Here is a 23,927-nt window from a genome sequence, read left to right on the forward strand (position 1 = left end):
CTTTCCTGGAATATTATCAGTATCATCTGAGATAAAGCAGTGAAAATACTATATAAAAGGTAAAGCTGTAAACATTTGTACTGTTTGTAGTGATGAGTCATTTTCATCATTCATTCCTAACAGCATGTATCCAAGGAGCCCTTTCATGTCTGGCACTGTGAAGGGAATTAAAAGGGGTAACTAACAGTCTATTTGAGAAGACAGACATTAAGTAGGAAGTTACACCCGTGGTGAGAATCATAATAGAATGCTGTGTGTTTTGGTTAACTAGTCTGAGAATTTGAAGACAGTTTCCTAGGAAGTGGAATTTAGGCAGAGATACCAAAGAGAAGGATATTTCTAGGCCAAAGTCTACAGAAGTGTGCCAGTCTTGGAGAACATATTCAAAGTCTAAAGCATGGTGGGCACTGTGCTTTACACTTGTGGACAAAGACAGGCGTTACGGGCCAGAGCACAGGGTGGGGAAGGGGACACAGGTGTGCCCTGCAGGTTTCCTCTAGCGGGATGTGCAGTGGGCTTGATGCTTTTTCTAAATGAAGGGGTTGCCTCCGTGATAGTTTTCTCATCCGTCTTCTGTCTACTGCAAATATAAATAAACCCTCTGGTTCAATCCCTCATTTGTTGTTCATCAGGACAGATTGCTTTATTATCCAGCTGTGTTTTAATCTGCTTTTTCTTTCTCCACATTCCATCCATTTCATTTCCTATTCAGCTGCCAGATCACCTTTCCTACAGGAGGTCCAGCATCATGTTACTCCTCAGCTAACAGCTTTTAGTGTCTCCCTGTTGTCACTGTACTGTTAGTATCTGTTTTGACATTAAGAGCCTGGCTTGCCTTTTCATGCTTTTTTTTATTTCTTCTCTGTGTTGGCCAGAGAGAACTAACCCCACTTCTCACCCTGAGCCTGTGAGTCTTTCTGCAAGAACCCAGGACTTGGAGTCAGGAGATTGAATTCTTGTCTAAGCTTGTTCACCAACTGACGCTGCAATCCCAGGATTTTGTCATCATTACTTCTCTGATCTATTCTATTTTGTACTGTTAAAAGAGAAAAGGAAAAACTTAGTAAATCTTAGTAAAACTTAGTAAAATTCCATATACCTAATTAGATAAGCGACTGTGAACTAGTGTTACACAAGGTTACTTAAGTTCACTGAAGAATTCATCATTTCTTTGCCTGACAAATTCCATTCCTTATCTTTTAAGAATTTAGCACATATTTGCTAGCTTTTTGAATAATATTCCAATTTCCAAAGCTGTTAGTCCATTTTCTGCAGCACTGTGTGCGTCGTATTAAATTTGTTTATATGCTACAGATTGTCTATATTCCCAGCACCTACCACAATTTCTTCAGTCTTGAACTCAGTTTTCTTGATCAATGCCAGTCCTTCCCTCCACCCACAAGTGAACCCCACTGCATTTAAAATATTGATTCTCAAAATATTTCATATATAATTTTCATATCTGTTGCTTCAGCTGAAATATGAAGTCCAGGTAAATTCCCCATCTCAGTTTCAGCAAAAGAATAATGAAGAACTTGAAGTGAATGTTCAAGAGAGCATAAAGCTTTGGATTTTCAGCCAAGATGCAAAATAGAAGCATGGCCATCTCTGTATAAGTTTTTGTTATTCTCTCTCAGTATTAAAAGAAATACACAAAATTATTTGAAAGTTTAATTTCATATCAATTTAAGTGGATAAAATATTCACATGGTTTAAAATTTTACAACAATATAGAGACACTGAAAAGAGAGTGATAAGTCTCCTATTCCTGTCCACTGTCCACTGTAGTCCACCCACACCAATTAGATAACCACAGTTACTAGTTTGTTGTACAGAAGTAGGGAGATATTTTTGGTGCATATGCAAATGAATATGAACATATAGTCTTATATTGTTTTCCTGTGTGTATGTGTGTTTGTGTGTGCATGTATGTTAAATAGTGATTTGGTGGAGACCTTTTCCTATCAGAACATAAGTTCCCTGATCTTATAAAATAGTTATATGCTGTTTCATTAATGGGTGTACCCTAGTTTATGTAACTGGGCTCCTATTGAAAGATGATTTGCAGTTAAATCTGTAAATGGATTAAAGACAAATCTGTAAATGGATAACTTTCTACATAATATTTTTTATTTATGTAAGTATATCTAGAGGGTAAGTTTGTAGAAATGGAGTTGCTGGACCAAAGGAAAATGCCATTTTAATTGTGCTTATCTCTATGAGAGAATTTAAGCAGTCTTAATGAAAATTTATACTACTGAAATTTTTTGTATTGGAAACTTAACTTAAATCCAAAGATTATTTGGCTGCGTTTTAGAAAATTCTTGGATCTTAACCTATTTCATAGGCTGCAAAGATAAGTGGCTATTGCTTAGGAAGCTCTATACTGGACCAAGACAAAAATAGAAAAGAAATATCTAGGCAAAAAAGATCCTGGAACTAGATTTCTGGGCGGACAGAAATTTGGTGTCCATGGTTTGAATGCAGAGCATTTTAATCCCCACATTATCTGAAACCTAATCAAACATTACTTACTATTTCCCAGCTGGGAGATGGCATTGGTACATTCAGCTCTGCAGCTGTAATCCGGGGATTTGCAAAGTCAAATCCCCTATGCTTTGACCTTGAAAATCTGACTGGATTTTCTCTCTGGCTGGCCTTCATTTACTACAATTAACCGAAGGTTCTATCTCCTTTGGTGAGTGTCAGGTGCCTTCCCTTCCCCAGTGGGGGATCAGAGGGGTGGTAGCATGGATTTTGAAGTGTGAAATGCCCACTTAGGGACAGGCATAAATACTAGAAAGCTGTCCTAAGATTTCATAGATCGTCTTGTAGAATTCCTCATTGTTTTGCAATGAATTTTGTTAGACTTCAAGAAAACATTGTAGTACTTGCAATCTCAATCAAAAAGAAAATGCAAAATTGTTCATGAATAGCACCTAAAGAAATAAGAGTTTGGATGAGTTTTGAATTTTACAGCTCTAGTACACAAAGGTCCTGAGAAGAAAACCAGATCTGTTTGACTCCAGTGGTGGGAATTGGGTCTCTTCCCATTGCTTTGTGGTGTGTTTGGGCTGTACATGCAAACCTGTATGCTTTTAACATGGCATCAGGTTATAATTTTTTTTTCTGTAAATCTTAGTGAAGTATTTCAACATAATTCTTGACTTCAGGTAATAAGAAGGTATTTTAACAACATAAAATTTGCAAAGTTGACCGTACAGAGTGGAAGTTAGATAAATATTTCTTTTAATTTTTACTTTCCTTTTTAAAATCATAGGAATTTTGCTGGGCAGCTGCGTCTGGGGCGGTCTCTCCCTGCTCACTAGGTGAAGCACTAGGAGAAACCTCAGTCTGGATGGGGGAGGGTTTTTGACTCTGGGTGAGAAAAAATTCTCGAACAGGTGAGACAAATGTAGGTGAGGAAGGAATTCATTAAAGCAAGAGTGGCAGGGAATGGCAGCTGCCTTGCAGGCAGCAGAGAACAGGAAAGTGCAGAGGGAAATGGAAAATTCTCAGCCTAGGGCAGATTCCCTTGCCAACTCCTGAAGCCAGGGTCACCTGGCATTCTGTGTCCGCTTGGATCTGCACAGTGTGGGGACTAGCCCCTACCACTCCAGGATTTGGGGGAGCCCTGGAGCACAGGATGGAGGGAGATAATGTTCTGAGACCTTCCCAAAGAAAGGAGATTTTCAGGCAGGCTGCTAAGAGCAGATCACACAGCTGCAGTTTCATCCAGATCACCCAGGCGATAGAAACACGGAGGTACAAAATCTAAGCTCTTTTTTTTTTTTTTGGTATCATTAATATACAATTACATGAGCAACATTGTGGTTACTAGATTCCCCCCATTATCAAGTCCCCACCACATACCCCATTACAGTCACTGTCCATCAGCCTAGTAAGATGCTATGGAGTCACTACTTGTCTTCTCTGTGCTATACTGCCTTCCCCGTGTCCCCCCTTCCCCCGAACATTATGTGTGCTAATTGTAATGCTCCTCATTCCCCTTCTCCCTCCCTTCCCATCTACTCCCCCCAGTCCCTCTCCCTTTGGCAACTGTTAGTCCAATCTTGGGTTCTGTGATTCTGCTGCTGTTTTGTTCCTTCAGTTTTTTCTTTGTTCTTATGCTCCACAGATGAGTGAAATCATTTTTTACTTGTCTTTCTCCACCTGGCTTATATCACTGAGCATAATACCCTCTAGCTCCATCCATGTTGCTGCAAATGGTAGGATTTGTTTTCTTCTTATGGCTGAATAATATTCCATTGTGTATATGTACCACCTCTTCTTTATCCCTTCATCTATTGATGGACACTTAGGTTGCTTCCATTTCTTGGCTATTGTAAGTAGTGCTGTGATAAACATAGGGGTGCATCTGCCTTTTTCAAACTGGGCTCCTGCATTTTTAGGGTAAATTCCTTGGAGTGGAATTCCTGAGTCAAATAGTATTCCTATTTTTAGTTTTTTGAGGAACCTCCATACTGGTTGAACTATTTTACATTCCCACCAGCAATGTAGGAGGGTTCCCCTTTCTCCACATTCTTGCCAACATTTGTTGTTGTTTGTCTTTTGGATGCTGGCTATCCTAATTGGTGTGAGGTGATATCTCATTGTGGCTTTAATTTGCATTTCTCTGATGACAAGCGATGTGGAGCATCTTTTCATGTGTCTGTTGGCCATCTGAATTTCTTCTGTGGAGAAGTGTCTGTTCAGCTCCTCTGCCCATTTTTTAATTGGCTTATTTGCTTTTTTTTTGTTGAGATGCATGAGCTCCTTATATAATTTGGATGTCAACCCCTTATTGGATATGCCATTTATGAATATATTCTCCCATACTGTAGGATGTATTTTGGTTCTACTGATGGTGTCCTTTGCTGTACAGAAGCTTTTTAGTTTGATATAGTCCCATTTGTTTATTTTTGCTTTTGTTTCCCTTGTCCAGGGGTATATGTTCATGAAGAAGTTGTTTATGTTTATATTCAAGAGAGTTTTGCCATGTTTTCTTCTAAGAGTTTTATGGTTTCATGACTTACCTTCAGGTCTTTGATCCATTTCAAGTTCACTTCTGTGTATGGGGTTAGACAGTAATCCAGTTTCATTCTCTTGCATGTAGCTGTCCAGTTTTGCCAGCAGCATCTGTTGAAGAGGCTGTCATTTCCCCATTGTATGTACATGGCTCCTTTATCGTATATTAATTGATCATATATGCTTGGGTTAATATGTGGACTCTCTATTCTGTTCCACTGGTCTATGCATCTGTTCTTGTGCCAGTACCAAATTGTCTTGATTACTGTGGCTTTGTAGTAGAGCTTGAAGTTGAGAAGCAAGATCCCCCCTGCTTTATTCTTCCTTCTCAGGATTGATTTGGTTATTCGGGGTCTTTTGTGGTTCCATCTCAATTTTAGAACTATTTTCTTTAGTTTGTTGAAGAATGCTGTTGGTAATTTGATAGGGATTGCATTTAATCTATAGATGCTTTAGGCAGGATGGCCATTTTAACAATATTAATCCTTCCTAGCCAAGAGCATGGGATGTCATTCCAATTATTAGTGTCCTCACTAATTTCTCTTAAGAGTATCTTATAGTTTTCAGGGTAAAGGTCTTTCACCTCCTTGGTTACGTTTACAAATGTGAGATCTTAGCACACACCCCTTTCTACTTATTTAGGAGTAAAGCAGAGATAGAATGAAGACTTGGAAATAAAATGGAATAGTAAAGAGAAAAACACCAATAATCTGAGCAGTGAGAAAGCTTTATTTTAAAGTACACACTTAAAGAAAGGAAAGTGCGGGTGTCCTCAGAGAGGAGGCACACTGAAAGTTTGGGGATTCTGTCTTTTAAGGCTTTCAAGAATGGGGCCAAAGGGTAGAGGGGGCATTTTGTGTGTAAGCTTGACTTGTGGTCTCAGGGTGCTTATTGCTGGTGAGAGACACCATGTCTTTTTTTTTATTATCAGTCCTCCAACTAATTCTGCTAAGTAAACCCAACACAAGGAATTTGTTTATCCTGTTCTTGTCCAAGATAGTGGTTACCCTCAAGCAGTGGGGACATATCAGTTATGACTGCCTGCCCTGCTTTAAGATAGGCTGTTGGGTTATTGTCTGATTACCAGAGAATATGTTAGGAATCTTACTTTTCAATTCTCTGCTTTTTAAAATGGAATCTTAGCCTTAAGATGGGGTCCCTCCTGTTCTTACTACACTGTTTATATAACAGCATTTTTCATCATAGACAGGGAAAGTTAATTATGATGCTTGTCCCATGTCCCTGACCTACCTCAGGAATATCTGCAACTTTAATGTAATATATACTAAAATATATACTTCTCTTCTAATTTTTAAATCTTACCTTTAAGACTTTACATGTTACTTCAAATGTTAAATGTGACAGATGCAAGGAATAACATTTTGAATTCTGATTATGGAATTAAATATTAAATTGTGCTGTATATGTTTAAGCTCCCAAAAATTATAAAAATGCTTTGTTATTTGAAAAGAAAATAGTAAAATCTATTTTGATGAACTTATATGTACATTGAATTTTTTTTCTAGGATATTTCAGTATACCTAATTTTCTTCAATCTTCTAGCTATGCTAAAGGTACTTCTAATTACAGTATAAATGGATGAAGATAAATGAATTTGTTTTCTAATAATTAAAGCTGAAGTCATGAATTACCATTCTTGATGGAACAGAGGACATGGGACTTACTGCTCTTTACTAAGGAAAATGAAACTAATTTATATCATTAGTTCTACAATTTTCAAACTGTATATTTTGTTGTGTATGCATATGTGCACACATGTGCTTATTTGTGGAAGATTTCTTTAAGAGTATATAAAATTGTTGATTATTCTTTCCTCTGGAGCATGGGTGTAGGAGAAACCTGTTCTTTTAATTTTATATTCTGTTATGCTGTTTTAAATTTTTATTATGTGTATATTTTATTTTTACAGAAAAGAGTGAAATAGGTAAAGGGGATAAAGAGGTACAAACTTTCAATCATAAAGTGAAACTTAACAGCACAGGGATATATATAGTCAGTAATATTGTAGTATCTTTGTGTGGGGACAGTTTCTTGAAAGGTTTTTTCCAACAAGAATTATCCAAATTTTTCCATTTCTTCTCCTATTTCAGTGTATATTGTTCCAATCCAGATTCTATCTAGAATTAGTTTACAAGGTCAAAACATAGGATAAATGCAAGGAAGCAGACCCAGTAATGAGTGTATTTGGAGACGAGTGTTTGTCTTGGAAGCTTTGGTCCGGGCTGCTGCATGGTCACTGTTCCTGCTCAGCTACTCTTTCCATCTTCAGCCCCTCTCCCCCTACCTCTCTTCTCCTTTCTCTGTGATTCTTAATCCCTGCTGGGTAGTCTTTTCCCACACCAGCCAATTCTCCAACACTGATAGTTGTCCAGCAATCCAGTTCAGTTGGACAGGAGGCTCCGGAGTCAGGGCAGACCCCACAGAGTGAGGCCCAGTCGTGCAGGGCTGTTCCACTGCAGTGGGCACTACAGACACACTCCCCAGCCGCCGGCCTCACTGCCTGGCCAGCTGCAAGTCTGGGACTTCCATAATGCACCCTCGGGTTCAATAATTTGCTGGAATGACTCAGAACTCAGGAAAGCACTGTACTTACTATTATGGTTTCTTATAAAGTCAGGATACAAATCAGGAGCAGCTCAAGAGAAGAGCTGCACAGGGCATGGTGTGGGGGAGGGATGCAGGGCATCCATGCCCCCTCCAGGTGTGCCACCCTTCCAGCACTTGGATGTTCACCAACGCAGAAGCTCTCCACACTCTGTTGTTTAGGGGTCTTCATGGAGCCTCCACTATGTGGGCAAGATTGATTAAATCATTGGTGATTGAACTCAATCTCTGCACCTCTCCTCTCTCTAGAGGTGGGGGTTCATGGAGGGGGAGGGTGTTGCTGAAAGTTCCAACCAACCATATGGCTGTTTTTTCTGGCAACAAGTCCCCCCTTTTTCTCCAAGAATCACCACATTAACATAAACTCAGGTATGCTTTGAAGGGGCTTGTTAAGATGACAGAAGGCGCTTTTATCACTTAGGAAATTCCAAGGGTTTAGGAGCTCTGTGCTAGAAACTGGAAAAGTAGACCAAAGACCATACAGCTGACCCTTGGACAGTGTGGGGCGAGGGGGTTGGGGACTAGGGGCACTGACCCCTTGCAGTAGAAAATCCACATGTAACTTTTGAGTCCTCAAAAAATTATTAGTAGTCTACTGTTGACCAGAAGCCTTACCAGTAACATGAGCAGTTGGTTGAAACATATTTTGTGTGCTACAGTAGTATACACTGTATTCTTACAATAAAGTAAGAGAGAAAAGAAAATTTTTCAAATTGTTGCAAATATCCAGAAATATTTTCAATATATTTATTGAAAAAAGTCCACATGTAAGTGGACCCACACAGTTCAAACCCATGTTGATCAAGGGTCAACCTGATGTTTTTCATTATACTCCACCTATAAACTGACTTCCTACTGTGCATTGTTAATGAAAAAATTATTCTGACACTAAAGTGTAAGGACCATTATGACAGGTAACAACACTGTCACCGCAGGGGAGAGAGGGTTCTGCTCTGAATGCAGAGACAGTGGAGGTTTATAGATAATGAGCAGAATGAGGTTCAGGGAATGGAAAACTAAGAGAAAACATTGGGGCCCACTGCGTTGTGCAGTGGGGACCAGAGCCCTATGCTGAACCTTCTACCTTTAACACATTCTCCATTTGCCCTAGGGTGCCATGAAAATCCTGCTTCCTGTCTGAATGTGACATAAAAAGCGGTGGAAGAAACTGCAGTGGCATGCTGTCTTTATTGTCAGACAAATCGGTGGGGTGGGGGTGGGGCTTAATCCTACCTGTGCCATTTATTAGCAAAGTAACCCTTTTGAACTTTTTGCCACCTGTCTTGAGGATTGAATAAGGTCCTGAATGTGATATATATTAAAGTCTTAAATATCCCTAGCTCAGCAAGCCAAATGAGTAAATGTAACTTTGTGCGACTGGAGCCGTCCTCGGTACTGTCTGCGTGCTGTGGTGCCCTTCCTTAATCCTGTGGTCCATCTTGGGGGGAACAGTCCAGGCATGCTTGTGTTCGTCAGTCATTCGAGCGTCTGTTTGTGTATCTCTTGTAGGCATTTGCTATCCAATAGTGTGAGGAAATGGCATATCTGGTAGGAGAGTATTAGTCTGTTTTCTGTAACAAATATCACACCCTGGGGGCTCATGAACAGCACAAATGTTATTTCTCACAGTTCTGGAGGCTTGAAGTCCAGGATTGCCACGCCTGCAGATTCAGTGTCAGGTGAGAGCTGCCTTGGGGTTCACACATGGTGGTCGTCTGGCTGTGCCCCCACACGGCATGAGGAGCAGGTCTCTGGGGTCTCTGTAAGGGCAAGGATCACACTCATGAGCTCACCTATGACCCAGTCATTTCCCAAAGGCCCACCTCCTAGAACCCTCACCTTGGGCCGGTCAGGAGGCTGAGGGAGTAATAACATCACAGTGTGGGAATTGGACAGAGGAGGCCATTATCTGTAGTAGAGAGGCACCACATTGGTGTCCATCTAAAAAGCACGGAGCTGTGGGTGTTGTGCTCTGTGAGTGACCTAGTCTCCCACTCCTGCTGCCCAGCTGAGGAAAGGGACAGTTGCACATAAAAAGTGGTATTCAGTGTGGGTGAATCTTGAAGGAGATGTATGAGATTGAAATTGTCAAAGTCATATCACAAGTAGAGAGAAGAGCGTCAGCAGAGATGTGAGCATGGAGTTGGTTCATGCCACTTGTGGGGAGGGGAGCTTTGGATGGAGAGGTGGGCTGATGGAAGGGAGTCCTGGGCTGTAAAGCCATTGTAAAGAATCAGTTCTTGATGGTATGAGCCTTGGAGAGCCAGTCAGGGATGATAAATAGCGAAGTCGGTACTTTGTAACACTGAACTGAGAATTCTTTCTGGCTGTTCTTGCTGTTTGAGCAGCCTTTCTTTACGATTCCAGAAGACCTGAAGGAACTCATTTTTGTTTGTGCTCATTGTTAGCTGGTCGGTGGTGCCCCTGCACAGCATGGACAGGTGAGATGGGGATTTGTGAGCCCTGATATGGGCCTCTTCTCCCCTGTACTGATGAGGAATCACTGGTAACACGGGAGATGTGTCAGTACTTGAAAAAGTTGTTATCAGTCTAATTATCCACAGTCCTGTATTTGATTTAATGCCACAGTAGAGTAAGAACTCCCAGCCTTTGGAGTTCTAAGTCATACACTTCATGGTTATCTTTTTTCTTCCACAGAAATAGAAAAGTTTCAAAAAGGAGAAGGCAAGGATGAAGAAAAGTACATTGATGTGGTGATTAATAAGAACATGAAGCTGGGACAGAAAGTGTTAATTCCTGTAAAACAGTTTCCCAAGGTAAGTAAGACAGTGAGGTCTACACTGAGGGTATGTTAATCCCAAGGGAGGAGATGTTTAATTTACATTCTGTTTGGTATTTTTTGGAGGTGTGTTCCCTTAGCACAACCCTGTCCGCAGCACATACATCTTTTCAAAGTTAAGTGAAGATTTATTTAGTGATTTTGTCATTTCTGTTTGACTTTAAGTGTGAGTTATAGAGCCCTAAAAAATTATACTTCTGAATTATACTAGCAGTGTGACTTTGGACAACCTATTAACTTCTTCCTATTTTAGTTTCTTCATCGGTAAGATGAAGTTGGATTGTTGAAAATTAAATAAGATTTTCTGTGTTAAATGCTTATAGGCACAGGGCTTAGCACATAAATACTCAAAATATTATTTATTATCTATCCTAGGAAAAAAGTTCTATTTTTCAGTCATCACATGTGTTATTTTATGTTATTGAGCACAAATCCAATAGGTACTTTTAAAGTCTTGTATCAAATTCTAAACTCTTGGTCATCTTAAATGTGGCCTAAATTTTTACTCTTTTAAGCCTGTTTTTTCTTTTCTTTCTTTTGAGTGTGCATATATATGATTCATGCACACTGCTGTATATGTCAGTAGTTCAGTTCTTTTGATTGCTGCGTAATGAATGGTCTATTACCTGAATATACTACAATCTATCCATTTTCCAGGATGGTTTCAGTTTGGGATTATTATAAATTAAATTTCTGTGTCCATTTTCATCTGCCATTTTGTGACCATATGTTTTCATTTCTTTTGAGTGAGTACTTAGGCTTTAAAGTGCTGTGTATTTCGTTTTTTAAGAAATTGCCATACTATTTTCCCAGATTCGTTGTACCTTCTGACATTTCCAGCAGAGCATGCCAGTTGTGGTTGCCCGCTGTCTTCATCAGTATTTGATGTTGTCAGTCTCTTTAATTTACCCATTCTAATAATGTATTGGTTTTCTGATGGTGTTAATTTGCACTCCCTTGATAATTGATGATTTTGTCTACTTTTTCACATACTTTTTGGCCATCTGTATATCTTCAATTTTGAAGTATCTTTTTCAATCTTTGCTTATTTGTAAATGGGCTGTATGTCTTCATATCATTGAATTGTAAGAGCATTTTTCCATATTCTAGATACAAACCTTTTGATAGATACATGTTTTTTGAATATTTGGCTCAGTCTGTGGCTTGTCTAATATTAATAGAGTCATAATAAGCAGACATATTAAATTTTGATGACCTCTCATATAGCAGGTTTTTTATGATTATTACCTTCTGTCAACTGAGAAGTTTTTGCCAACCTCAAGGAAACATTAGAATCCTTTTTGGGTTATAAAGATAGTCTCCTGTGTTGCCTGTAAAACCTTTATCATTTCAGCTTTTACTTTTAGGTCTGTGATGCCTCTTAAATTAATTTTAGTGTGTGGTATGAGATAGGGTTGAAACTTAGTTTTTCTCCATATGGGTATGCAGTTTTTCCATTACTATGTGTTGAAAAATGTTTCCCTGCCACTGATTGCTGATTGTGTTGGCACCTTTGATGAAGATTAGGTAACTCTAGGAGCATCTATTTCTGCACTTTATAGTATAGTCCGTTGATCTATTTATGGGTCATTATGTTGTATCTTATATACCCTGCTGTCTGTATTACTGTAACTTTTTATAGTAAGACATGAAGTTAGGTAAGTAGCCGTTCAACTTTGTCCTTTTTCAGGATTGCCTGGCTATAGGTCTTAGCAATTCCATATAAATTTAAGATTGATTAATTTTCACAAAACATTCTGCTGGGATTATAATTGCTTTTGCATTGAATCTGTTGATCAACACAGGGAGATATGACATCTTTATAATACTGAGTTTTCCCTTTCTTGAACATAGTATATCTTTCCATTTATTTAGATTTTAAATTTCTTTCAGCAGTGTTTCATACTTTTCAGGGCAAAGGACTTGTCTTTTGTTAAACTCATTCCTAAATATTTTATGTTTTTTAACAGTTGTAAATGAATGTTTAAAATTTTATTTTCCAATTTTTGCTTCTAATATAAAATTTAAAAAAAAAATATGGAACGCTTCACGAATTTGCATGTCATCCTTGCGCAGGGGCCATGCTAATCTTCTCTGTATCATTCCAATTTTAGTATATGTGCTGCCGAAGCGAGCACTCTAATATAAAATTTTGTATCTTGACTTTGTATTCTGCTGTCTTGATAAATTCACTTGTTCTAGTAAGTTGTTTTATGGATTCTTTAGTATTTGCTTTATCCATGGTCAGATCGTCTGCACAAAGAGTTTACTTCTTCTTGTCCAGTTTTTATGTTTTTTATTCATTTAGCTTGCATTCCTGGGTTGGCTAGGATCTCTAGTATAATGCTTGGATGTAAGTGGTGAGATTTAGGCATTCTTCCCTCATTCCAATCAATGTGGAAAGCATTCATTAATTTCACCGTGGTAACAGCCATTGGGTTTTTGTAGCTATCCTTTATGATGTAGAGGAAGTTTCCTTCTTTTTCACTTTTTCTGAGAGATTTGATCCTGACTGGATAGTGAATTTTACTGAATGCCTTTTCTGTATCTGTTGAAATGAACACAGGATGTTATTTCTCTTTACTGTTAATGTAGTAAGTTTTATTTATTGATTTGTCTAAATTAAAACCAACTTTGCATTCCTGGGTTAAACCTTACTTGGTAATGCTGTATTGTCCTTTTTATATATTGCTGTATGCAAATGCATCTGTGTTCATGAGTGGTACTGGCCTATGATTTTATTTTCTTTTTTTTAATATTAGTATCTTCGGATTTTGGTATTAGTATTATGCCAGCTTCATGAAGTTAGTGGAGAAGAGTTCCTTTTCTTTCTTCTCAAAGAATGTATGTTAGTTTGATGCTGTTTCTTCCTTAATATTTTATAGAGTCACCAGTGAGACCATCTGAGTCTGGGAGCTTGTTGACGAGTCCACTGTTCTTAAAGGCACGGCACTGATTAGATTTCTGCTTTGTCTTCTGTGAAAATTTTTTTGTGTTTGTTTTTCAAGGGGTTTGTCCATTTCGTCTTAACATTTCACCTGTTATTTTTTCAAATAGTTTATCTAACCCTTTTTCTCCCCACCTTTTAAGACTTTAATTATAGGTATGTTAATCTCAAAAGGTTCCCGTGGTTCTGTTCACTTTTGTTGTTTGTTTGTTTTTTCTCCTGTTCTTTAGATTGGATTAATTTCTACTGCTGCATTTTAAACTCACTGAGTCTTTCCTATTTTATTTTTCTGTTAAGCCTGTCAGATAAATGATTTTATATTGGATAGTATAATGATCTTTTTCAGAATTTGTATTTGACTCATATATGTGTATATGAAAAAATATTTTTTCTCTTTTGGATTTTGTTTTTATTCATTGCAGATGTTATTTTTATACTGTTGAGCACAATTAAAACAGGTGTTATGTTCAATTCTAAAATCTTAGTCATCTTAGATTTTACCTGAATTGATAATCTTTTATCTTGAGGAGTCATATGGTTCCAGTGTTTAGTATGTTAAGTAGTTTGGGACTGTATACTGGACATCGTGAGTGGTGTATTGTGGAAAATCTGATTCTGTTATGTCTCTTGAGGAGTGTTGGCATTTCTGGATGCAGACTCAATTCAGTTCTCTCCCTAGTTTGACTTTTGCATTTATTTCTGGGATACATGGTTTTGCAGGTCAGCCAGAAATTCTAGCAGATTTTTGTGCACAAGGGTTGGGATTCCTTAGCTGGCTTTTCTAGTATTCCTCTCTCACATTTTGTCACTTTGATTACTTCAAACTCTGCTACTCAGGCTAAAAGCTCTGAAATCAGTAATTTCACCCAGGCCTTTCCCTTCTTCCAAGTGTTGACTCTCTTCCAGAATCTCCTTGTTTTTTAACCTTCTCCAGAGACTTCAGATAATTAGTTTTTAAATTTTGTTTAAAGTTTAAGTGTTTATAGTTATCTATAGATGGTCAGCCATACTTGCAGAAATGAGGATATATATTTTTAGTAAGCAGATAACAGTGTTGTGAAAATTTCTTTGACACACTCATTATTAAAGAAAGCATGTGGCCTGTGGGAACCTTCACAGATTGATCACTATGTTTGATATACTCTATGAGCTAAATATGCAATAGATAGAAAGGTGAATGAATAGACACGTTCCCAATCTTTAAGTAGTTCATATTCTAGTAGTGATTAATCTGAAATTAATACTCTTGTGTATGAGTAAATATGAAATAAAAAATGTGAATAAAGGATATGAAATAAAATGTCAGGTGCTGTTTTTTCGGTATCAGCCTTGATGAGAATAGGAGAAGACATATTATAATTTCTGTGTCTAACCAACATCAGAGACCATTTCAAGTACTTATAATGTCTGAAGTAGGCTGCTTAGAAATCCAGTGCTTTCAGAATGCTGAAAAAGGGTATTTCTGCTTAGCATAATTGAGCGTGCAGAGTTTGAAGCCAGCCTTGTGGAAGGGCTGATAGAGCACTTGCATCTGTTCTCAGAAAAAGCTGTCATGCTGGTGTCGGTTAGCAGACTGCACGGGAGGAGGCTCGGTGTACCTGCCGCTCTGGAGGAGCAGGGGGCCAACTACAGCTTGGTGAGAATCGGTGCTGACTGGACATTTTCAGCTTCTGGGACAAGGAAGAAGAACTGTTTGTCAAACTCTAATAACATTAATTGAATAATTTCTTTTCTCTTAATCATTTTCAACACCCTTTTAATGGTACAGCATTGAATTTGAGCCTTTTAGTATTCAAACCTAAAGTATATTCACTCTCTTGAGTTATATGTCTGAGCTTGTAAAGTATGGAGTTCAAAGTAAACACTGGTCTATAATTTTTTTAAGAGACTTTATGCTGTAGCAATTGTTCTGCATAGTTTTCATGTGGAAAAATCTTAACCCTTGGTGCTGAACAGTCTGACTAGATGCAAAGTTAATGTAAGTGCCAAATCAGTGCTGGAACAAGGAGCCCTGTCCTTGAGGGCGGCGCATGCTTTGTCATTTAGATTTTATATTCATTCTCTTCATTCATCATTGAATCAATCCATCCATTCATACACCTGACAATTAGTGGGAGTCTTCTCTGCGCCAGGTGTTGTGCTGGAAAAACAAAGGCAGTTAAGACATGTTCTCTAGTCACAGAAGCTGGTAGTTTTGTGGGGAATGTAGATGAATACCTTAATGTTTATAGCCCTGTGTGTGAGCAGCTCAGGGTTAGGGAACTCTGAGAGAGGATCCTGGTGACACTCTCAGGGATGCCTTTGCTGAGGGGTCTGTCTCTGAAGGAGCTGGCTGGGTAAAGGTCAGAAGTAGGACTTTGAGATTGAGGCATGGTCCTGTGACTGGGGAACTTGGGGCCAAAGACATTTGAGAAATTACAAGCCGTTTTGCATGGCAAACAGATCAATTTCAATAAGATGTACTAGTTTTGGTAGAAAATTTATAAATAGAGTGATACAGAGGCACAGTACGGGGTAGGGTGGGCAGTGGGAGCTGCAAAGTTTTAACAGGAAGTGACATTTAAATTGCTTCAAAGGATGACAAGTACCATTACTGGAAACTGTTTCAGGAGGGGCAACGCTGTGTGCATCATGAGGCTAGGGTGAAAGAATGCTTATGTACCATCTAAAAAAGTGAGTTGTAATGTGACGTTAAGTGAATAAATTATCTCTCTGTGTCATCCTTGCAGGCCCTGTTGCTGTGGTAAGATGTCTGTATTGTTAAATAAGAAAGGAGAAGGCAGCATGTAGAACAGATAGGAGCCCAGTTGGACGCTTAATTGAAAACAAAACAAAACAAACCTCAAATCTTAATAGCAGTTGCTTTCTGGAAGATAGGATTGATTATGTGCTGTTTTCTACCTTTCACATATTTAACCTTTTGACAATAACTTCGTGTAACTTTCATAATTAGGATAAAAATGTTTCCATTTTGGGGGAAAAAACATGCCTGAGACTATTAATTTAGGAGATGTCTTTGTCCTGTGGTTTTGATTTGTAAGATTTAGGGTACTGAGTTAAGTTCTGTAGGTTGAAATTAGATGTATTACTCTTCTTAATTTGGTAGTTGTTTATTCTCTTAGCATTCTAATACATACACACTATTTTCAGTAACTTTACATTAATCAACATGGTTTCTAATATTAAATGTTTCTGTATGATGCACATATTTTAAATTTGGAATATTTGCTGTCTCATAGAAGCTCTTAGGCTCAGGCTGTCTGAGAGAGAGAAGGGGAAGGTACTTGAGGCAACACGTTCCTTCCTGGGGTTTGAATTGAAGTGCACATGGGCTTTCTTTTTTAAAGTTGGCTTTCATTTTTCCCTTGTATGTTGTAGACAATTAAAACACCATGAATTTACTGTTAGGTAGAAACGGATTTCATTGAAATCATCATGGGTTTTGCAATGTCCTAGAACAGTAAATATTTGACAATCATTTTGATATGTTAAAAGCTGCTTTTTCTGTGACTCCTAATTGATTTCCAGAGGGTTTATTTAAAAATAATTTTCATTCCCAGTGTTCAATTGATAGTTTATCTGTAGAAATAAAGTAATGATGAGCTTACATGTTAGTTATTGATATGTAATTGCCATTACCAAAATTAATATGGTGGCTAGTGGGGATTTTGAAACTTGTTGATACTAAGGAAGATTGACATTACAAATGATCACTTAAAGACATGTGTTTTTGATAAGTCACAATTAGTGACCCTCCTGGTACTCATTAAATCTTGGGGCCTATGACAAAGCAGAAAGGCCACTCAGAACCCTAGCAAAATGTACTGGCCTATGAGGCCATTGTCCCACAGGGCACAGACCTGCTTCTGATCCTGTCATCCCCTCCCATCACCTTGACAACCTATATCTTATGGCAGAGACCTGAGGAAAATAAAAGTTTAAGTAGAGGAAGCTAGTTTTATTTTCTGTTCTGAGAGGTCTTTTAGGAATATGACAGATACTCCTGTGTCATGAGAATTAGAAAGTTATTAAAGTTGATATTTGCAGTTTACTAGCATTCTGAAAAATATATTGTGAAGGGTTTTCAAATCTTAACTTATCCTGTGACTTTTTCTTTATTCTCTTTAGAATGTGTGATTATTGACCCGGGAAGTGGCATTGAACTTAGATTTGTTAGTGACCTCTAGAAACCAAGCATATTTTCAGCATATATACTGAAAGAATTTACAGGTTGTTTGGGGGATTTATCATTTTTAGTACTACTATTTTATTGAGCCAAATGAATAATTACAAAGTTTGGTTATATATAGGACCCTGAAAACTTCATTACATTCAAAAGACTGGGATTGCTACTCTGTGTGTGCATTGGTCATAATGTGGTACATTTAGAAATTGAAGTCTGTGATAAATATTATATGTAAATCTTGTATTACCTCACTGCTTACTGATTACTTGCTTTTTGAGGGGTGATAGAGGATAGATTTCCAAGTGTGTTGCTGAGCCAAAAAAGTAAAAACATTTTAGTGCTTAGCAGTACATTACTAGCTTAGAAATCAACTGAAAATTGTGTGACTATTCTGGTATTGACATAAGAAATATGAATAAAACTTAATTCTTAGTAGAATAAAATGGCAAAATTCATATCATAGACTAAACTGAACTTTTATCAAAATAAGCAACAGACAGGTAATTACGTGGATCAAGGGACATGTAATATACATTGATAGTGAGGAGCAGTTAACAGAGGGGAAAGAAGTCCGGCTCAGGAGCCGCTCCACTTGTGTCCCGCCCTGCTCTGCGGTTCACTAGCTTCTGATACCCTCTCCCCCGAGCCAGACCAAATGCTTGCTGGACTGGACGCTACCACCTGGATATTTCACAGACATCTGAGCTCTGATGTCCAGACAGCATGTGTAGCTAAGTGCCCAGCCTAAAGCCAGGATGTCATTTTTGTTTACTAATTTCTCCTTCATTTACCTCGGCCCTCTCCATTCTTGAAACCAGCACATACACATTTTATGATTTCTACATCCTAAATTAATCGTCACCTGTCTCCGTCTCTGCACGCTATCACCATTCCTTGATGCAGATACAGTCATTCTCTTCTGTGATTCTCGCCCTTTCGGTCTTTCGCCTTCCGCTTCAAGTACTGCCTTCTGTTTACCACGCTTGCAGCTAGACGGTCGCAGTCTGGGATTTTCTGGATTACAATTTCAAATTGATTTACGTATGAGCTACACTGTTTGATTTGTTTGTTTTGAGGCTTTCCATTTCCTTCCCCCAAAAATATAATCAAGCCTTGAGCACATAGAGATAGAAAGTACATAAAGTAGATCATTTCAGACCATATAGACTCATGTGTACCTGTGTGTGTGTGCCTTTGCCCATATAACTCCTGCAGTTACTAAGTTAACAGACACTTTTTGTACACTTTTTGTTTTTTAGAGTTGCTGATGTGTAAATAAGTTGGGCTGTTTGCCATTTAGAACTATTGTTAAAATCATGATCAGTGGAGGAACACCAAATAATCTTAACCACTACCAGTAATACCTAGTGACTTGTGGTTGGCAAATTAACACATTTAAATAATGGCATTTATTTATAGCTTTACTATATTACAAGACTTTCTGCAGCAAAGAAAATCAGTAAAAACTATGTTGACTAGTAGCATTTGATTCAGGCTAAAATAAACTTTAATTCCACAAGTATTTATTAAGAAATCACTGTGTAGGAAAAAATGATGAAACATCTCAAGGTCCTAATCACTCTTAAGGGATTTATTATTTAGCAGGAAAAACAATATATTTCACTAAATAATACAGAGTAGAGACTGACTTGACATAAGAGGCAGATAAAATACTACCAGAACTGAAGGGAGTGAGGACAAATCTGTAGAAGAGAGTATAAGTTGAGATGTTACAAAGCAGAGATCAGGGGAAAGAGAGTAACTATTGGGCCAGAATGATTTAATGGTGGGGACTAGTAGATTGTAGCATTCGTTGGAATGGTGAAGACTAGTCTGGGAGGATTTCAGTGCTCTGTTTGGGCATTAGAATTTTATACAGCCTAAAAGATTTATGACCTAGAGATAATCAACCAGAATATATTATAGAAGGTATTCTGATTGTAAAAGATCTTACCTTTTGTTTTTTAAGTCCTCTTAAAATTTAGGAATGATTGATTTAAACACAAGTTTGGAATGACTTCAATTCCTAGAAAATTCAACTTCCCATGTAAAGGCGATTGTTATTTTTAGAGGTGATAATCAGAATCATGAAAATTATTGTTAGTAATCCTAAATTTGACTCAGTTACTATCTTAAGAAACAAGTGTTTTATTTCTGAAGAGGTAGCTCCATTTTTCATAATAGGTTTACTACTGTGTGGAGTTTGGCATTTATGACGTTGGTTTAATTCAAATGAAATCAATAGTATGAATACCAGCTAAATCGTGGATTTGTCTAATCATTGTGTCAGTGGTTGAATTATTGGAATCTACAACAGCCTGTAGAGCTAATAAGAGCAGTGACCTGGTCACCCTTTCAGGGGAACAGAGGTGAAGCAGACCCTGCCTATTCTTCCCTTTTCATTCTTGCCACCGGGCAGGACCTAGGCGAGTGTGGAGATTGTGACTGAACTGTGTTCCTGAGAGTTTAATCCTTTCTACCAGTAATGTCTAGAAAGCTGATGCTTGGGTGATGTATTCACGACAGTACATTTGGGTGGTAAAAGAATGTGTTAGCCCTTCTGTTTTTAGTGTAGATACGTAGCCTGTGGCTTTCTATGTGTCAGGCTCTTTTCTAAGCACCTTAATGTATTAATTTACTTAATCTTTACAACTTTAGGAGGGAATGATTATTTCCTGTTCACCTATGACAAAACTGAAGAACAGAGAAGTTATTTGCTAAAGACTATGCAGTTACTAAGTTAACAGACACTTGAATCCCAAAAATCTGGCTCCAGAGCCCATGCTCTTATTCAAGAAACTCAAGTCCGTTAATGTTTAGTGTATAGATTAATGCTAGTACCGTAACATGGTTCACAAATGCCACCCAGGTGTGTGCACCCTGAGATAGTATCCTGAAGTAAAGGAGGGACTCCACAGTGCAGAATTCTCACCAAGTTTTAATTTCTGATTTGCTTTCAGTATATTGGGACATATAACTAGTATACATCCTGGGTTAATGGATTCATGGATTACCGTACCTAGCTTCAGTTAAACTTTCCTTTAAATAGACAGATTACTGCAAGAGAAACTGTAAATTAAAGGTCTACTACAAATACAGTCAAAGTGAGCAAGAAGAATGGCAGAGCTGATCCTTCCCCTGTGCCTAATACAAGCTCAGCCTTCCAACAAGGTAAAGGCAACTATGATCTAGTTGGTATGACATGGAGAAGAATCTCAGATTGGAAGGAACTATTTCTCTCCATCCAGTATTGTTAATCTCTTGCCCTAAGTACTGAAATAGTAACCAATGACAGTATGGACCAGGCACATGATTTTAAACACATTTATGCATACAAATACAACTTACATATATACATACATATGTATACACACACACATCCATCCGTGTACATATACGAGAGGTATGAAGGCCAGGGGGTGGTGTGATTTTTGCTGTATACCTCAAGGTCTTCTGACATTTGCTGTGATAACTCATGGGGAACGTTGGCATTTGCCATCGCTGTGGAATGAGCTGGTGGGCCTGCTTCCTTCTGGTCTCCTTGCTTCCATTTCCTTAGCTGTTAAATTAATTTGAGATATATGTGCCATACTGCATCTAAACATTAAAAACATTCTTTATGTCCTCTTTTGTTTCTCACATCCTATCTCAGACCCACCTATTTTGAAATGTTACATTGTTTATCTAATACCTTATCCCATTATTTCACAGTCTTTCTCAGATGTCTTTTTAAATAAAGATTTAGATTTTTATAAGATGCTCAATTACAAAACGTTGTTGGCCAGTTAGGACCCATACAGTAGGAATGTGCTTCCTTCCATCTGTGGCTGCAGTTTGCTCCAGGGTTTATTTAATTAACGTGGTGGGGAGTGACTGGCACGTTGTGACATTAGCTTTGTTTGGCATGCATTGTTCTCTTTCAAAGCATGCACTCTGCTTGCCTTTTAGGAGCTGAGTGCTATTCTAGGCAGTTGTTGAAATGCACAGATAATAAGACAGGGTCCTTACCCTCAGAGAGATCACTTCCCTTCCCCTGTCAGGGAGAAGGCAGGCAGCTAGGGGGCCATTGCTAGCAAAGACCAGTGTTTGAAAGGCTATGAAAACTGAATGCTTTGATAAATGCCTGCTTTGTCATTTTTATCCGTGGTAGTACATTGTGTTGCGTTCTGCCCTAATGACCACTCTTGCATTCATGCCTCTCAGTGCCCTTCCCTTGAGTCTGCTGACTGTGCAGCTCCCTGTAACAGAGAGCGTGCAGAACCACTGACCGGAGGCCAGCTTCCAGGAGGACTGAAGGCTTCTGCCTTTCTGATCTTGGAAGCCGTTTACCTTGCAAATGCCTGGTCACCCTGAGGCCACTGTATGTGGATGCCCAGGATACCCAGGTGAAGGAGAGCAACAAAACTGTTAAGGAACTGAGATCCCCAGCTGACTGCTACCACCGACTTAAGAAAGGTGGGCACTATGCCATCCTGGGAGTGGGTCCTTAGTCCTCGGTGACCTGGCTCTTGCCACATGGAACTGCCCCCCAGTGCTCAGATTGCTGAATTGGGAGTAAATAAATGATTTTTTTGAAAGCCATTAAGTTTTGACTTAGTTTGTTACATAGCAGTAGATAACGAAGGTATCATTCAAGTGATGCCTGTTCAGTTCCCAACTTTCTAATTGTCAAGTCAGGTGGGGCTGTGTGAGAGCAAGCAGCCTGTACACGTGTGGGCTAGACAGTAGGGTTTTAGGGTTTGGGGAGATGGCAGAGAGGGAGAAGGGACCCAGGTGGACAAAAGGGAATCACTTTCAGCAAGTATGAGATTTATCCCAGGTTTTGATTTGGTCTGTGAAATAGTAAAGTGCATTTGAGAAAAACAGCTAGTATAAAAGAGCATTAAATAGCTGGTGTTGCAGTCAGGGAAGATACCTACCACTTCTGAGCCATTTATCACAGTGAGCAGGAAGGACTCTACCAGGAGAGAACCTTACTGTGAAATTCTTTTCCTCTGTGCCAAAGGGTTTTTTCTATTTTATGGTACTGCTGGCCTGGCTGTGGCTTTCTCAAAATAGGAGCACTGGACAGGATGCTTGGTCCTGGACTCAGAGTTCATTAATTTAGCCTATTGCTTTTGTTGATTCGGTTGTTACTTTGAGCATTTGCACATGCCAGGCAGTGTGTTAAGGATGAGATGGCCATTTAGATTTGGAGAAGATCTCACAGTTGAGTAGAACACATTCCCTCTTCTCAGAAATCCAACATGAAAGGCAATGCCTTAAAATAATTTGGTAAGTGCAGCAAAGAGAAGGCAGGACAAGGAGAGAGGATGGATTCAGAGAGTCCGGAGGTGTCTGGAGACTGACTGAGCTGAGCAAGGACTGCACTGCAAGTCGTTCACACCACAGTTTGTTCTTCTTTCAGTGTACATTTTTACCATTGTTAAAAGAGTGAATTCTTATCAATATGGAACATTTAAGTAGTGACTAAAATGCAAAGAGAAAAAAATGAAACCACCTAGGTCAAATCTGGATATTTTTTCTCTCCCCTCTTTCCCCTCTCTCTTTCTGTCTTTCTTCTTTTTAAATTGAGGGACATACAATAAAATGCACAAATCTTAGTGTGCAGCTCAGTGATTTTGACATGTGTATATCCTCATATAACCATCATCCAGATCAGATATCAAACACTTGCACTAAATTTTCTCCCTTCACCTATTTTTCCCACTCCCCACCCTCCTCTCCCATGGCAACCACCAGTCTGTTCTCTGTGTCTGTGAGTCCATTTGTTTCATTGTCCATTTGTTTTGTTTTTTAGATTCCACATATGAGTGAAGTCATATGGTATTTGTCTTTCTTTGTCTTATTTCACTTAGACTAATACCTCCAGGTCCAATCATGTGTCACAAATGGCAAGATTTCATTCTTTTTTTATGGCTGAGCAATGTTGTGTATATGTAACACAGCTTTTGTATCCACTCATCTGTCAGTGGACATTTAGGTTGCTTCCATACTTTGGCTGTCATAAGTAATACTGTGAAAAACATAGGGGGTGCATATATCTTTTCGGATTGGTGATTTTGTTGTCCTTAGATAAAGTCTCAGAAGTGGAATTACTGGGTCATATGGTATTTGTATTTTTAGTTTTTTTGAAAAACCTCCGTACTGCTTTCCATAATAGCTTTGCCAGTTTATAGTCCCACCATCAGTGTACAGGGGCTCCCTTTTCTCTACATCATCGCCAACACTTGTTATTTCTTGTCTTTTGGATAATAGCTGTTATCCAAATAGCCATTCTGACTGGTATGAGGTGATACCTCATTGTAGCTTTGATTTGTGTTTCTTGGTTAATGATGTTA

At 38.5% G+C, this 23,927-nt stretch overlaps 1 protein-coding gene and 1 non-coding gene across 5 annotated transcripts in view; one reads left to right on the forward strand and one right to left on the reverse strand.

Moving 5' to 3' along the window:
* The window catches only part of KHDRBS3 (KH RNA binding domain containing, signal transduction associated 3), a 199,093-nt gene that overhangs the window by 64,922 nt on the left and 110,244 nt on the right, over positions 1-23,927 (forward strand). For 3 of the 4 annotated variants that reach the window (XR_005062642.2, XM_037023269.2, XM_037023270.2), the window contains exon 2: positions 10,312-10,430. Coding sequence is in view for 3 of the 4 variants with exons in the window: in XM_037023269.2 (XP_036879164.1) it covers positions 10,312-10,430 (119 nt within the window). In the remaining variant the exon portion in view is untranslated. Of the gene's footprint in view, positions 1-10,311; positions 10,431-14,937; positions 15,037-23,927 lie in introns of those variants that run through there. The other variant, XM_073230194.1, reaches the window with a different exon arrangement.
* On the reverse strand, positions 12,485-12,591 carry LOC118973372 (U6 spliceosomal RNA). The gene has a single exon (XR_005062680.1). It is a non-coding gene; the product is annotated as a U6 spliceosomal RNA (small nuclear RNA).

The sequence above is a fragment of the Manis javanica genome, chromosome 2 (assembly GCF_040802235.1).
Source record: "Manis javanica isolate MJ-LG chromosome 2, MJ_LKY, whole genome shotgun sequence".
Classification (NCBI taxonomy): domain Eukaryota; kingdom Metazoa; phylum Chordata; class Mammalia; order Pholidota; family Manidae; genus Manis; species Manis javanica.